Source organism: Paralichthys olivaceus, chromosome 5 (assembly GCF_024713975.1).
Source record: "Paralichthys olivaceus isolate ysfri-2021 chromosome 5, ASM2471397v2, whole genome shotgun sequence".
Taxonomy (NCBI): Eukaryota; Metazoa; Chordata; class Actinopteri; order Pleuronectiformes; family Paralichthyidae; genus Paralichthys; species Paralichthys olivaceus.
Window position 1 is genome coordinate 5391223 of NC_091097.1, and position 15545 is coordinate 5406767.

General features: G+C 38.6%; 1 protein-coding gene across 3 annotated transcripts; it reads right to left on the bottom strand.

Annotated features, from left to right (window-relative positions):
• Nucleotides 1-1641: 1641 nt before the first annotated feature.
• Nucleotides 1642-13483, bottom strand: LOC109634127 (cytohesin-2-like). Of its 3 annotated transcripts, none has more exons than XM_069524802.1 (13): nucleotides 12928-13483; nucleotides 12234-12310; nucleotides 11901-11956; nucleotides 10683-10749; nucleotides 8865-8983; nucleotides 7582-7662; nucleotides 7348-7460; nucleotides 6997-7145; nucleotides 5311-5422; nucleotides 5143-5219; nucleotides 4390-4461; nucleotides 4020-4168; nucleotides 1642-2994 (listed from the first exon to the last, which is right to left on the bottom strand). In XM_069524802.1, exons 1-13 carry the CDS (start codon nucleotides 12965-12967, stop codon nucleotides 2916-2918), a joined length of 1191 nt encoding a protein of 396 aa, XP_069380903.1. In that variant the 5' UTR covers nucleotides 12968-13483; the 3' UTR covers nucleotides 1642-2915. The 3 variants fall into 3 exon arrangements, with proteins under 3 accessions (XP_069380903.1, XP_069380904.1, XP_069380905.1); XM_069524803.1 differs by having other exon boundaries at nucleotides 11901-11953; nucleotides 12928-13075; XM_069524804.1 differs by lacking the exon at nucleotides 4020-4168.
• Between the last annotated feature and the right edge of the window lie 2062 nt (nucleotides 13484-15545).

Here is a 15545-nt window from a genome sequence, read left to right on the forward strand (position 1 = left end):
CCCCCCAATTGCTCGCAGGGCGCCTCGCCGGGGCTGCCCACCACTCTGTCATCTCTTTCCATATTTTCATGTCTATGAGCCCTTTGTGTGTGGGGGGTATTGTGTTTCAGGGTTAAAAAACGGCATCTATAAAAATGAGTGTAAAAAGAATCAATAAATGATCTCTTCTTCTTAATTCCTGCAGAGTTAATCCACTTTGAACATTGTTGGGATGGATCCAAAAATCTTGTAAAGGCCACTGTTTCCCCTGAGAACTCAAGGTTCAGAAACAGTGTTATAGTCGTACTCTGATCCATTGTTCAACACACTTTATCACAGAGATCTGCAGATAGTTCCTTGGACAGCTACATTCACGTGCGTGCATGCGTGTCTTATTGGTGTCGTGTCCAAACAGTTCAGTGAGCCACAGGGGAACTTAACATGTGTCATGGTTAAGGAAAGAGAAAACACCTCATCACACTCTGCAGTATCACTTTCATAAATGAGAGATTTTTAATTAAACTTACAACAAACTTAAATGTTAGAATATAAAGAATATAAAGGTCTCAATGCTTTCTAAACTCACTGCAAACAAAATGTATATATATATATATATGTACATAGACATACATATACATACATATATATATACATATATACATATATATACATATATAGATAAAGATATATGGATATGTGACCTTTTGAAAAAAAAATCTTATTTGAAGTAAAAAGACACTGCATCAGTTGCCTCCATCAAACTTAAACCTACGTTTTATACCTACAAAATGTAATAATAATATTACTAATACCAGAATACAGGCCACTGATCCATGCGGAGCATCACTGCAAAATGTCCTTGAGATTTGAGAGTAAATATTTGAATGAATAATTCCTTTGCTCCAAGGACTTGAGCAGTCGATAACTCCAATGACGATAACTCCATGAATTATTCATCAACATTGTTTAAAAAGTGACAAAATAAAAAATCATTGATCCACTCTACAAAACTGAAATGAACAAACCAGCAAACAAATGGAGGGGTGGAGACATAAGCTCCTCGGTGGAGATAAAAAAAAGAACAAGTAGGGTCAGCAGTTGTTTTCATTGAGTAAATCTTCTTGCAAAGCTTCTGTACAAGTTGTGTATTAAAGTGTAATGAATTTTCTGGATGTCAGAAGAAAATTTTTTGAATTTTAATCATAAATAAATAATAAGGACTGTGTTAAATGACCTCTACAGGAGAAATGTACTTCACCAAGGTGGGTCACTTCTCTCACACCTTCTCATGTTTAAAGAACACTGTGCCAAAACACTGTCTCCTTTTTCTTTTTTGCAAGTGTGTCGCTGCTTCCAGGAAACCACAGCTCTGTATCAAATCATCGCACACACACTCAGTCAGGAAGTGCACAGGAAATATCTTTAAGCGTCACAATGCCACTTTCATCTGATAATCCTAAAACTGAAAATAATGAGATAACACACTACGTCACGTAACACTACGTCACGTAACACTATGTCACGTAAAAATCTGATTTAATAATCTGAAACCTTCAGTGTTTTATGTTCAAAATAAATATTTGAACATGAGCTCCCTGATGAAAGAGGAAGTGACATGTGGTGATAGCGCCATCTGTTGGAGAAACAAACACTCAAACACTCTAAGATGTAAACCACTTTATTATTTACAAAAGATAATTGACTGCCTGTTAATTTAAATTCATTGAACTGTACAATACATTGAAATTATGTTAAAAGAATGTATCTACATAAAATGTTTAGCTATTCATTTGTTCAATTAAGAAAGTGACAAGATAATTGTTTCTGTTTTGATTTATGTGCAGTGACATTTACAAGAACAAGGAAAAAAAGTGAATTTACATTTCTTCACAAAGTGAAGTCAGAAAAGTTGAATGTCTTAACCTTCCCCTGCGTTTTTTTAAATCATCCACAACAGGTATAACAAAGTGCCTCAGTGTCATCTCCTAAACTTGAAACTTGACGTGACTTCTGCAGGTTAACATGAATTGTACATGAAAGTTGTGTCATAAATGAAATAAAAAAACTTAATTATATTATTTAAAAAATAAATATCAGTAAATACACAGACACAGGACACAGACATGCAGAAAGGCTCCCTACCCTCATGACGCAAGAGCATTTTTTAAATAATGTTTTGAACTTAGCATAATTTTGTGTCTCTTCATAGATATTATTTTTCATTTCGAAGTAAGTTTTTGTCTTTTGGTAATTTTGTTTCAATAATATATTTACCTTTTGGTCATTTTACATCCCTTTGTGTATCTTGTATCTATTTTATGTGTTTTTGTGGCTGTTTAGTGTCTAGTGATCATGTTGCATCATTTTGTGTCCCCTTTTTGGTCATTTCACATCTAGTTTGTGTCTTTTTGTCTTTTTGTCTCGTGTATAGTTTATTTATGGTTGGTTGTAGCTTTGTGTCTGTTTGTTTGTTTGCATCACCTTGGAGATGTTTTGTGCTCTTGTTTACTGGTTGTCCGGCTCCTTGTGGTCATTCAACTCTCCAGTAAGAAATATTAACAGTCACTTCATGCAGAGGCTTGGTTGGAGGGCCTCTGGGCCTCTGGTCCTGCACACGGTTCAGTAATCAATCCGTGATACTAACACACCGACCTCTACAGTCACTTTCTGACCCTGGTGGCCCCCTAGTTGGGCTCTGCGTCAACCCCTGAGGTTGAAGCAGTAGTGGAAGCAGTTTGCAGAAGTAAGTGGAGGCTTCACACTGTGAACTACAAATAGTTCACTGGTGTCACTTCCCGCTTTTTACAATTGTGTGAAAAGCTGTGTAATTCAGTTTTAGTTTTTTCTGAACAATCTGTGTCCTTAAAGCCCAGAATGTTTCATTTATAAAAACGTGTCCATGAACTCCTCGTTTCCACTGAGGTCAGTTTTCGGGCCTAAGAGGACGTGTTGCTGATGAGCTTCCTCTTACGTAGAGACACCAGGTCATAAAAAGGGTCCTTGGTGACACTCGCCCTGAAAAAGAATAAGGTTAAGTTTAAAACTTAAAATAGAAAAGCAGCAGTATTTTTTTTTCAGTTTTATAAACCAAGTGTCTGTTTCCCTTTCAGTCCCAAGTGTCTGTTTCCCTACATTCATCTCTGTTCCTTTTGTTTGGCATAATTCAATCAATGGCAGAGTCTATAAAATGTTCGAAAATACAGGAAACTGCCCGTCAAGCATCTCTCCATCCCATCACCACTGGTGTTTAGACCTCAGTGGGGTTTCCAATACAACACGCAGCCTCACCGCTTTTCAATCATGATGACATCACAAGGGGTCCAAGCACCAAATAAAAGTATCTGTATCACATCACTTTCTTCTCTTGTTGTGCACAGCAATGATAACAATAATTTAGTTGTGAATTGAAGTCTTTCCTGATTGAATTTGCTGTTGTAGTATTTCTTAGCTGGGAGCTGTTGTGAGGCAAAACCAACTGAGACTCCATCAGAAAGAAACAGTCATATGTCTCTTCATCTGCTAGTTAAGATTGAACTGTCCTGCTCATGACCTCGACTGTAGATAAAGATTGATGTCACTGATGACATGTCGCCACCTTCTTCCACCATCCAGAAGATATGAATCACAGGACTTGCACTGATAAAGTTATTTGAAACCTCAGTCTGCACAAGATTAGAGATAGAGCTGCAGTCGTGTCAAGTTGATACACGTCAAATAGATAATTAAAACCAAACCTATCAGAAACATGAAGTCTTGAACATATCATTGTGATAAAAACTTCCTAAAATGACAGAAACCATCTTCTTTAACATGTACTTTGACTATTTAGCATGGTCCATGTCCAATCTGCTAACACGGAGGAGAGAGATAGTGTTTAAGACCTATACTGCAGCTGGCCACCTGGGGGTCGATTGAAATGGTTTGGCTTCACTTTCAGAGATCTGTCACGTCGTCCATCTTTATATTCAATCTGTGGTTCTACGTGTCCCCCCTGAGGCACAGGTCTCCCATGATTCGTCCACAGCATGAGCAGCTCTCACCTGATGGCGTCCAACCAGTTGTCCCGTTCCTCTGCACTAGTGGCGCTCAGCTTATAGGACTGGTGTTTACCCTGCACCACTCTGCCTTTGTTCTCCGTCTTGCAGGCCTTGATCTTTTGTCCTTTGGGATTGTATAACTCCAGACAAAACTGTTCAAACACAGACGCCGTGTGAGCACCACCATCTCTGAGTATGTGTATGTATGCATCTCTGTGTAATCACTCCTCTGATTTCCTCACTCTTTGGAGCACATGTGTTAGAAATGTAGCAGCTGCTGTGATTCATTAAGTTCTGTGGCAACACAAAATGTGTGAGATGAAGCTTAACACTTGTTAATGCGCTGTGATAACAAAGGTAAAAGGTACTGTACCGGTCTACTTGTGTCCTGTGACTTCCTGATGCTCAGGTTCTCCAGAGGAATAATCCCAATCGGATCTTTATCCTGGAGGAGAAGATTGTGTAGAAGATACTAAATACGTTGTAGAGCAACAGAAGAAAAATAGCGTTATGTGCAACAGCAGAGCTAAAAGAAGTGTGTTTCAGGTTATGTGTTGTATTAATTGTTTTCTCATTATATTTTCATCTGTTTACAGAGATTTAAGATGAAAATAGCAAGGGGAAGTAGTTGGTGATGTCATGTCAGGTGCACAGCCTAGAGAGGGAGGTCTAAGTCCTTGTCTCAGTCACTAAAAACACTGACTGAACAGCCGCTGTGTTTCCGATTCAGTTATGTCTGTAACATAAGCTTCTGTGTGGACTTACTCCATCTACTTACATGATTTTATCACAAAAATGCAATCATACTAGAGACACTACTAAATTAAACTGTATGGTTCCATTTAGGTGTGGCCCATTTGAATGGACTTTGCTGTCAGAAAAGGGAAGTAACAGTTGTAATGGCCTCCAGCTTACAGTACAGGAACGTCCCACATATTGAACCACAGCATTCCTCTCTGCTAATTGACAGGCCATTTCTTTTTGGGGATGAATAAAGTAATCTATGTATCTATCTATCTTAATGTAGACATTATCGCCACCTACTGGCCTGGTATGTTTGTCTGAGCGTTAATTGTTGTTTTTGTGAAATTTGTGAAAATTGTGTTTTTCATTTGCATATACTCACTGTGGTGTATTTAAAGTAGTAGAGGCAGCTGTCTGTCAAAATAAACCACCTCCTCCTCCACGTTTTAACACGCCCACCTTCAACAAAGACAGACAAGAATTTACATTATCTCACATGAAACCTACCCCCCCCTCAGGTATGTATGTGCAGTAGAAACATCATTCTCACCCATTTTAACAAGCCAGCCCTCTCTCTCTGGATTGAAAAACGTCAGCGTCAGGTCGTTCCCATCATCCTCTGGGATTTTGAACGGCTCGCTGCGGATGCTTGTGTACAGTTTCTGTGAAACAGTTTTTAAGCAGAAGAAAACAACTTCAGCATCAAATGTATGTACGTGACATTTTAAAGATAGATTTAAATTACTTAAATGAAGCTGTAATGTTTTTCATTTTATGTCTCTGCACTGGAGACAGCCAGTGACAGAGGCATTTTGTTTTTGGTTGGTTCGTCCATCCATCTTACTCTTCTGAACGTGTTATCTCAAGAACGCTTAGAGGAATTTTTTTCAAATGTGGTACAAACAGTCAGTTAGACTCAAAGATGAACTTGTTATATTTTGGTGCTCAAAGGTCAAGGTCGCTGTGAGCTAGCTCGCAAGACACTTTTTTTACCTTGTGATCAGACGTCATGTTCTTTGAATGTAACAGGAAAACCAATAAGGAAACGTATTACATCTGGTGCAACAATTCACTCGGACTCAAAATGAACTAATCAGATTTTGTTGGTTGGAAGTCAAAGGCCAAGTTGACTATGACCTCATAAAACCCTTATTTGCCTCTTGAATGTGTTATCAAGAGGCTGCATTGTAAATTTAAATTATTCGCTGCTATTTATAATGACTGGTATTCAGTATCAGTAGATGTTATTCTCGCAGACTGTATGTAGTACCTCTTTTGCAAATCACTGTATCACCTACTACTCTTGCACTCTATTATGTTTTTATGTTCTTATGCTTATTGATTATTGAAACATTCAACTAGTCTACCCTGTTTTAACTTTAAATTTGCCTCAATTTAGCTCTCTCTGAACAACTCAGTCACCGTCCTACATGTATGCTCTTCTATGTAAAAAAAATAGTACTTATTGCACATGTCTGTACTGCTGGAACACAAGAATTTCCCCTCGGGGATGAATAAAGTATGTCTATCTATCTATCTATAAAGAGCGCCTGAAGAAAATCCTTTTATATTTGGCAGGAAATATTGACTAAGACTAAAAGATTAACTTTGACCACTGAAATCTGATCAGTTAATCTTATCGCATTCACGGAATGAGACGGACAGAAAACCCATTTTTATGTATCATAAAATGCCTGTTTTGTAAAATGGTGGCATCTTGTGATCACGTGTGGCAAACCAGATGTTTGACGTGTGTGGTGTCTGAAATGCTATGTGTTGTCTTCCCTTTGAAGGAAGTGTATCCTTGGGTTTGAGGCCCCCAGCTCCTGAGAAAATCGGAGGAAGTTTAGGTTGTCTGAGAAAAACTGAATGTATACATTAGGGCATTAGATCACGGCTCTAACTGTCACCCTAAATTTGAGCTGGTGTTATTCCCTTCCTGCCACCGGACAATCTGGAGGAAAGCCAGATGCATTTTCTTTAGGTTCACGCAAACAACCCTCCTATATAAACGAGGAGTTGAAGTTGCCTCGAGAGGAGATTTACATTGGCCCCGAATCTCTCTCCAGACAGATTGCTTTGCTTGTATTGATACTGAACTTTTTGTAATAAACCTTTATATACAATCAAGACGGTGTCATCGGAGATTCCTTCATCATCTTCACATCATCGCAACCCCAATATACGACACGTGACAGAAATAAAACAGGGATAAAAAAAACATTGAGCCACTGACCGCGAGCAGCTCAGTGGGCAGATCCTCCCCGTTGTTGATGCCTTTGTTCATAGAAACAAATCGCTGCAGACTGGGTTTGTCTTTCACGTTGGGGTTATGGAGACTCGTGTTGAGCATGATGATGGCGAAGGACAGGATGTAGCAGGTGTCTGTTTCAACAGAAAAGCACAGCGCGTTTTCTTCAGCTGAATATTCTGCAACCATTAAAAGTAATAGGTTTCTATGTAAAAACAATTGTATTGAACAGACTGTGAAAGAAAACATGCTCCTGTGAAAAGATTCAACATTGATTCCTTTAAATTGCAGACGACGTGTTTCCTGCAGGTGAGACAAAGCCTAATGAGCTGGTACCTGTGGACTGAAACACCCCTGGGTTACAGTCACAGTATCGAGTTGCAAATGCCTCCATCATCCTGTCAATCTTCTGAGCTTCTCCCGGGAGACGAAAGCTCCACAGAAACTGCCTTTAGAATAAAAAAATACACACACACTCAATGACAAGCACATGCTGATAAGAAAAAGAATAGAAATCAAACTGAAGGTAAAATTGCTGCAACATTTTCACACATGGTTTGTGGAACAGACCTAAGCGCCTGCACCAGATTCAGGTCTGAGAATTCATGCAACTCCACGTAGGCTTTCAGGATCTCCAGATGCATCTCCTCCCTGTGTGACAACCAAGACAAATGCAGACAAATGGAGAAAATAATAGCTGAAACCACAAAATTCAAGGTTGTTCTTAGAACTGTTGTTAACAGTTCCTTTTTTTCAAAAAACAGAACCTGCCTTCTCCACGGATTGACTTCCTAGTGAGAATGAACTGAAAAAGTGTCTTCACATTATTGTTCTGTAAAGGAAGACATTTCAGAAATGGACTAAAATCTAGATCAACTTTTGACCAACAGCTTCAACAAACGCTCTTTCACGTCAATAACAGCCTCTTCATCCGCCACAGCCCCCACCACAGGCAGTAATGAGGATTTATAAGACGTAATCAATGATTCATTAATGGTTAACAATTCATTTACACATGCTTCATATGAGTTGGTATGTGCTGCAGTTATACACCAACCATACAGACATGTGAACTCCAGAGTTTGACTAGTTGTTGATATGCCCTCAAAAGATATATAACAAGTTAAGAAAGATAATGAAAGATGAACGATTATGATAGAAGAGAATAGATCCATTATCGAAATGGCTTGTCCTGTAAGTACATATAGCATAATATAATGTAAGGTATTTGAGATTTGCAACTTTCTATTTCCAATTCAACAGTTTAGTATTTTAGTGAAAGTAAGTAAAAGTATAATCAGCTTAGAAGTCAAAGTACTTATCATATGGAAATAAAGGCCTCCATGATTGATGTATTTCATTATATGGTTATTGTTTCTGATTATTGAATGTATAAGCAGCATTTTAATGTTGTAGTTGCTTAAGTTAGAATAATCTGTTTAGCTTTTTTGTTTATCTCCAACTATGAGGTTGTGTTTTCATCACCGTCTGTCAGCAGGATCACTCAAAAGCTACTGAATCATATTCAATGACATTTTGTGGAGGGGAGGGTCATGCAGTGAGGAACCCATTACTTTTTGCAGCAGATCCAGTGGGGGCTTAAGCCTTGGAGGGCAAATGCCTTTCTATCCTCTGGGCGGTTTAATCTTCAGCAATTCATCATATTTAATGAGCTGCTGGTGTGTTTTGTATGTCGAGGCATCATCAATAGTTAATACATAAATGTAGAATACTGTGAAGTAAAATATCTTTTTAAAATGTACTGGAGCTGAAGAATGCACTAGTATGAAATGAAAACAACCAAGTAAAGCATCTTTCTGTATTTGAGTGAAAGTAACGTGTGATTACCGTACCTCTCCCCCAGAACGTTTCCAATAGCCGTCTTGCTCAGTCCCTCCTCTTTGTACAGAAACTCAGCCACAGACACTGCTCGCCACTCCAGCAGGTCATTTTCAACCAGGTAATTGAAACCCTGCAGGAATGAAGGATGGGAAGTGGATTTATATGAAAAGCGTTTGGAAAACAGGAGCTTGAAAATCAGTCAAGTCCACGTTTTCACACAGAAACGTATGTGTAACATGATGCTGGATAGAGAGTTTTATGTTTAGACATTAAAAAAAGGATGTGATGTGTTTTCACACAGAAACTTATGTGTAACATGATGCTGGATAGAGAGTTTCATGTTTAGACATTAAAAAAGGATGTGATGTGTTTTCACACAGAAACTTATGTGTAACATGATGCTGGATAGAGAGTTTCATGTTTAGACATTAAAAAAGGATGTGACCAGTCAAAAACTTCAGTTATCAGTTCTTTGATCTGAGGTTTTATTTGTGTTTCATGTTGGAGGACAGGAACTAAGAGCCACAGCGATCTCCCCTGTTAAATTAATTTAAATTCTCATCAGTGTTGCACAGTCTTAACCAGTCGTATTTTCTTCTTCCCTTTTGAGTCACTGCTCTCATTAATCACTGGAGCAGAAGAGGAGAAAGGTTGATTGAATATTGCATGCTGGTATCTCTTAATCTTACTGGGTGTTCGGAGTCAAAACTTAAAAATACGACCCATTATTCTGGATGGGTATACTCCTGCTAAGGTTACTTTCCTCAATTCCAGTTGAAGACAAACTTAACCCTCAAAAGATCTGAGTCCAGAGGGTTCAACTACTCGCACGCATCCTCGGACCAAAGGTCACAGGCCGCAGGACTCAAGTTCTTTTTACCATGGAGACACGCAGACAGGAAAGATTGAAAAGATGAAAGCTCCCGGGGTGAAGTGGTGCTTCTGCCTCACTTCAGGGAAAGGAAGTGGTTTTTTACGCTCTGTGCGCCTGTACACCGAACACTTCTGCACGTCACACACACAGAAACACACACCGCTCAAATCCACATCCGCTGTATAACTTATCTCCGCTGTCAATGTGTCAACCGTCGGATGAAAAGGAGCTGAAGTCAGTGAAACAACACATTTCATCCACTGTCCCTTTACTGTGTCTCAGGTGGACGACAGTAACAGGGTTTTCAAGCGCCGAATCAAAAGACGTGTGGTCAAGGACACTTAAAGAGATAGCTCTGTTCTGTGTACTGTGTGTCTATGTGTGTCGGTGATCTATATTGAAAGGTTTTGTCTGAAGTGAGTATACAAACACATTCTTCAACATATAGAAAATTGAGCTTCATTGAGCAAAAATGATTGGGATGAAAACCTTATAACCACTTTAAAGATTTAAAGGTTCAGTGTGTAGAATTTAGTCATTCTAGTGTTGAAATTGCATGCTGCAGCTGAACACCCCTCACCTCACCCTCTCCTTCCAAACATTAAAAAGAACCTGTGGTAGCTTCAGTTGTCATAAAAACTCAAAAGGTGTTTAGTTTTTCCAGTCTGGACTAATGTAAAAAACATGGCGGCCTCCGTAGAGAGGGTCCCCTTGATGTAAATATAAAGTATTTAAATATAAAGGGACTTTTCTGGGGTAAACAAAACTGCAATTCATACAAGTTAGATGAAATGAACTAGTGAAAACATCATGAGGATTATTCTACATTAAATTTCTGCCAATAGTTCCCTTTCACCTAAATCTTACACACTGGACCTTTAAGACTACATTTAAAACATGCAGAGCAAGAAACTGTATACAAAACTATATAACTATATAAAATATATACACTCACAGTTTTGGGGTCCATGTTGAATTTCTTTTTTCCTCGTAAGAATCTTCTGTTCCTCACAACATTTTTACTGCAATAGAAAGAGATCAAATATGTTGAAACAAACTAATATTTGTGTATAAAAACTTTGTTGTCAAAAATGTCCTTTTGTTTGCCACATATTTGAGCAGGCGTTTGTTTTGTGACAATTTATTATTGATTTGTTGAGTCCGAAGGTTGGGATAGAGAGAAGACATGCAACAATACAGAAACAACAATTTAACAACAACAATTTAACAAAATCTTGAAAATAAATAGCTGAATAGCTATGTCCGAAATCATTCACTAATTCTTTTCCATTTTGAAGTGATGGTAGAATGTTAAGTGAAATGTGTACACCCTGTATAGTGGACTAAAATGGCAGAGAGCTGAGAAAAGAAAGGGAAGAACGTCTCAGCCTTCTCTTTCTGATGATTCAACTCCTTTCTATTCTTATCAAAAAGACCTGAATTATTATGAGGAACGACAGACAGGTTTATAGATGCAGCGTGTAGATTTCTGATGGAGTTTTGTTTAACTTTATGTATGCATGTGAGTTATGGTGGTAACATTTCTAATAAGAGCAGAGCAGCGCAAAACTGCGCCAAACCAGTTTATGTCTATTCATTAAAAATGGTCATCTAACATGCGTTTGACCTGGAAGTACTGATACTCAAGTGTAAAGTAAACATTTAAAATGCATTATGGGAATTTCTCCCGCCCAACGCAGACATAATAACCAAGTAGTGTCCAAAAGTGATTTTTCTTTTGCGGATGAGCTCACTGTATAATCCTAAATATTAAAGTAGGGGATGGTGAATGAGAGGGTGATTTGGGACTCAGTGGAACAGTGAGCTAAAAGTAGCCTTATGTATACAGTTGAAGCAGGAAAATAAAAGTAATGGATGACAGCTAAGACAGTTAGAAGTGATGGTTAAACTATTAATCTTATTAGTCAACAACATAAACATGTATGGTTTAACGTTGATCGGACACAACACTTTAAACTGCTGAGGCACCATGTGGAACATTTTGGGATGTCTGACTCAGGCAAATAAACCCTGCTCCACAGCATATTGCACAGCTGACCATATCAAGCCGAGCATTACGTGTTGCGTGGGAGACTAAGCTGCATCGACGTGTAACTTAAGGAAGGTCGACTGACTCATGGAGGAGCTGCTGTAAAAATGTGCTCACACTCACTTCTGCTCAGAGCTGTGGATTTCAGGTTTGAAGTGATCCGTCTCCAGCCTCAGCTTCTGGGAATGTGATGTTACATGAGAGCAGGGATGTTAGTCTGGGCACCAAGGTTTGATATTACATAACACACACATTTTATTTTCAATTGTAGACTATATGACCATTATAACCCCTCCCACCACTGTTATGTATTAACCTTCATTTTTCTATTAAAGGTGTGCAAATAGAATTCTTTTGTATGCTGTGAAAAACTTTGCTGAGGCTGCCGGCTGTGGGTAGAATGAGGAGAATAAAGAGGGATTGTAATGTAAGACCTTGGAGAGACATATTCACCACCTGAATGTCATCCAGCAGCTCAATCTTAACGGTTTCACTCGGCCCTCTCTCAGCCGGGGGCAGACTCGGTGGTGGAGCTGCGGGGAAACAAGACTCATGAATGCTGGGATGGGCGGCGTTCAGGATGGAGGCACGTATTCTACTTGATAAAGCAGATGTTCAGCTGCAGCACACAGCAACCTCTCCCACACCTACGCTCGCTCTTACAGAACAGAGTGAATCAGAACTTTATCCTTCGCTGCTTAGAGAAGGGGTCATTGTCTGAGAAAGGGGAAGAGAGGAGAAACTATTTTTTTCTTTTCCTCTTTTTAATGAGCCAGGCTGAATTTGAATGTGCTTGCAGCCATTAAATGACAGCTCATCTTATATTGTGAAAGATAATAATGATAACATTAAAGTTGTTTGCTGTTCAGGTATTAAGTTTCAAATAATTTAATAACTAAAGAAACTGAATAACAAAATCATCTAATAGGTGCTACTTGTAGCTTTTGAAATATATATATATGGACATTTACTGTACAGTTTGTAACCCCCAAAATCTAAATTAGCAGCATTTAATTTGAATTCTACAGACTAAACCAGACATATGATTTGAACCAAAAGTACTCCACACCACAACAACCATATTATTTATTTTTGAGCAGCAGCACTATAGAAATTTAAAAGTGATATAATAACAATAATTAAAGCCTACCTTTTCCCCAGAGGAAGCTGTCTTTTCTGCGTATGGCCATGTTTTTAATGGTGCAGAGCGACTGAGCGACTGCACAGGAAACAAACGAGTCAGAGTGAGAAAAGGGCCGGCGCTGCCATTCTGAGCGCTGTGACACTGAAGAGACTCCATTTTTACCCAACACGCTTAAAGCATATCAGATGACGTGCATAGCAACATGACGACACGTATGTTTGTGGACAAATCTTTGGGGAAACAGAAATGTCATCGTCCTGCTACGACTTTTGTTACCCAACATTACATTATGAAAGCAACAACTGCTGCTGCCACTGATACTAACATCAGATCAGTTAACATATCATATTTTAAAAGACTTTTCAGGGCTTCAAACAGTCAAAACTGAGGTAGTTACAAACATATTATATTTTGTAGACTACACCATAATAATTCTTTACTTGTCACGGACCTTAATTCAAAACACTGAAATTAGTTTTTATAAGAATTTGTGCTCAATTAAATGTACTTTTCACAGCGGCCTGGTTCTTTACCTTCGTATCAGGGATTAAATTATCACTTCATTTAAAATGAAAGTGGTGTTCAAACTTCTTCTGCAGGAAGGAAACAAAACCTAAACAGAAAGGGGCTTCTTTCATTTCCAAATATGAAGCCCCATCTAGTGGAGGAATTCTCTTCACCTCTCAAAAATAGACCTTCAAGAACAAATCTAGCCGTATAATATTAATGATAATTATATATTTGTAGAGATGAAACTGTACGTTGTATTTCACCTTAAAGGAAAGGTACCTCAACCTTTTTTCAATACTTGCAAACTGGTCATAGAGATAACATATTTATTTGATTAAATACTATATAAATAAAAAAATTAATGAATACATAAAAAGCCCCTAAACCCTAAAATTGTTGTATAAAACTTGAGGCCCTAATTATCCCAAAGAACAATAGATTTGAGGTAATTTGCACACAAAAAAAACCCCTATCACAACTGTTGGTGTCGATTGAAATACTATTCCTCATATTTCTGTAACGACGATTGCTTGAATATGCTACTTGTAATTGTTTTTAATTTGATTCATAGAAATCATCTTGTGAAACAGACGGCAAAGAGTCACAAATGACCCCAAAGCACGAGCAAAGAGACAATAATGACGAGATACAGATAGCAAAAACAAATAGTACTTTACTGAAACCAACCCAGATGTGGTTTTTTTCATCTCCATCTTTCTTCAAATTTGACTTAAACGCCAACATATACATCATGTTTTAAGCCTCAATTTCTGATGTACCCTTGGGCAAGAGCTTTTGTGCAGTGTGTGCGTGTGAACGCGGCTCCAGATGAAGGCTATCAGACGACACAAACAACATGATGTAAATGATGCTATTTCGAGTTGAGTTTGAATGACACTTGGATGACACCACAGGAGCAGTATGGAGGCATGTTGGGTTTTTTCCGTTTAAAGAATCTGCCACCATTTTACTTCAATTGCCTTGGATATGGCTGCAACGCTACTTACCCCTGAGACAAAAGTGTTTTGTGGACTCAAACACCAACCCCTCCATCAGTATAGTGGTGAGTAGATAATGAGTGTATTTTCATTTTTCTGTGAACTATCCCACTAAGACTCTTCATATGTGTTCTGCACATCTATCACTGATCCTTACATCAGTCAAAGCCAACGTCATTGCCTCCAAAGTGGGACCCGACAGCTGTTGAGAGTCATGCACAGCAGCAGCACATTAACTGTGGGTGTTGTCAGATTCAACACCTTTGAAATTATTTCCAGCTGGGTACTGTTGCTCAGAGGTGACAGCATTCGTGTATAAATGGGACCCCCAAGGTGTTCTCAGGCCAGATTAGATATGCAGTGTCTGGTGGTGTGTTCTGGTTCCAGCCTCTATAAGAACTAGAATCGTACACCTCTGTCAACCAGTGCAGTTTCACTCTATATACATTTCATCTACCCAGACTCATATGGGGTCACCATGAATTCGGACCACTGAAAATGAAGCAGTTAATAGTTGGATCCAATTGACAACTGGTCAGATCTAAAGGAAATCCCTGAAGACAAACTTGAGATATAATGTTGAGGAGGCCAAAAACCTGTTTGGAGGTCCCAGTGACCTTCACCTTCGACCATCAAACTCTATTCTGTGGATCTCTTTGTCCAACTGAATGTTAAGGATAGTTCCTCAAGGTGAGATATCATGTACACAACAACAACAACAACAACAACAAAAGGATGGACAGATGGACAACCCCAAAACATAATGGCTCCAGCCACTGACTACTGCTGCTTTTTCAACCGGAGAGATTTGTTATGTTTTAGTTTTTTTCATTTTTGTGTCTTGTGTTACAACACTGCAGAGTTTAAAATGATATTTAAAAATCTATGCTTGATTTTGAAGAGAGAGATATGTGGATTTCTATTCAGCAACATTTTACCATACTCTAAATGATGCTTTTAAATGTGTCTTCAAGTGGATTACCAGCTGTCTCCAGCTGTTTAAATCCTCCCTCCTGGGCAGACATGTCACAATATGGATTTTTTCTCCACACGTTTTTTACAAAACAAGTCATTTTCCTTTTTTTAATTAATAACAGTCTGATGGACTATAGCTCC

Bases quoted from the DNA above. Each gene is read 5' to 3' on its own strand.
- LOC109634127 (XM_069524802.1), bottom strand. From the start codon at position 12,967: ATGGCCATACGCAGAAAAGACAGCTTCCTCTGGGGAAAAG. The intron at 10,750-11,900 runs GTGAGTGTGAGC...TTTCTATTGCAG, and splicing joins ATCCACAGCTCTGAGCAGAA to TAAAAATGTTGTGAGGAACA. The intron at 4,462-5,142 runs GTGAGTATATGC...CTTCTCCTCCAG, and splicing joins ACTACTTTAAATACACCACA to GATAAAGATCCGATTGGGAT.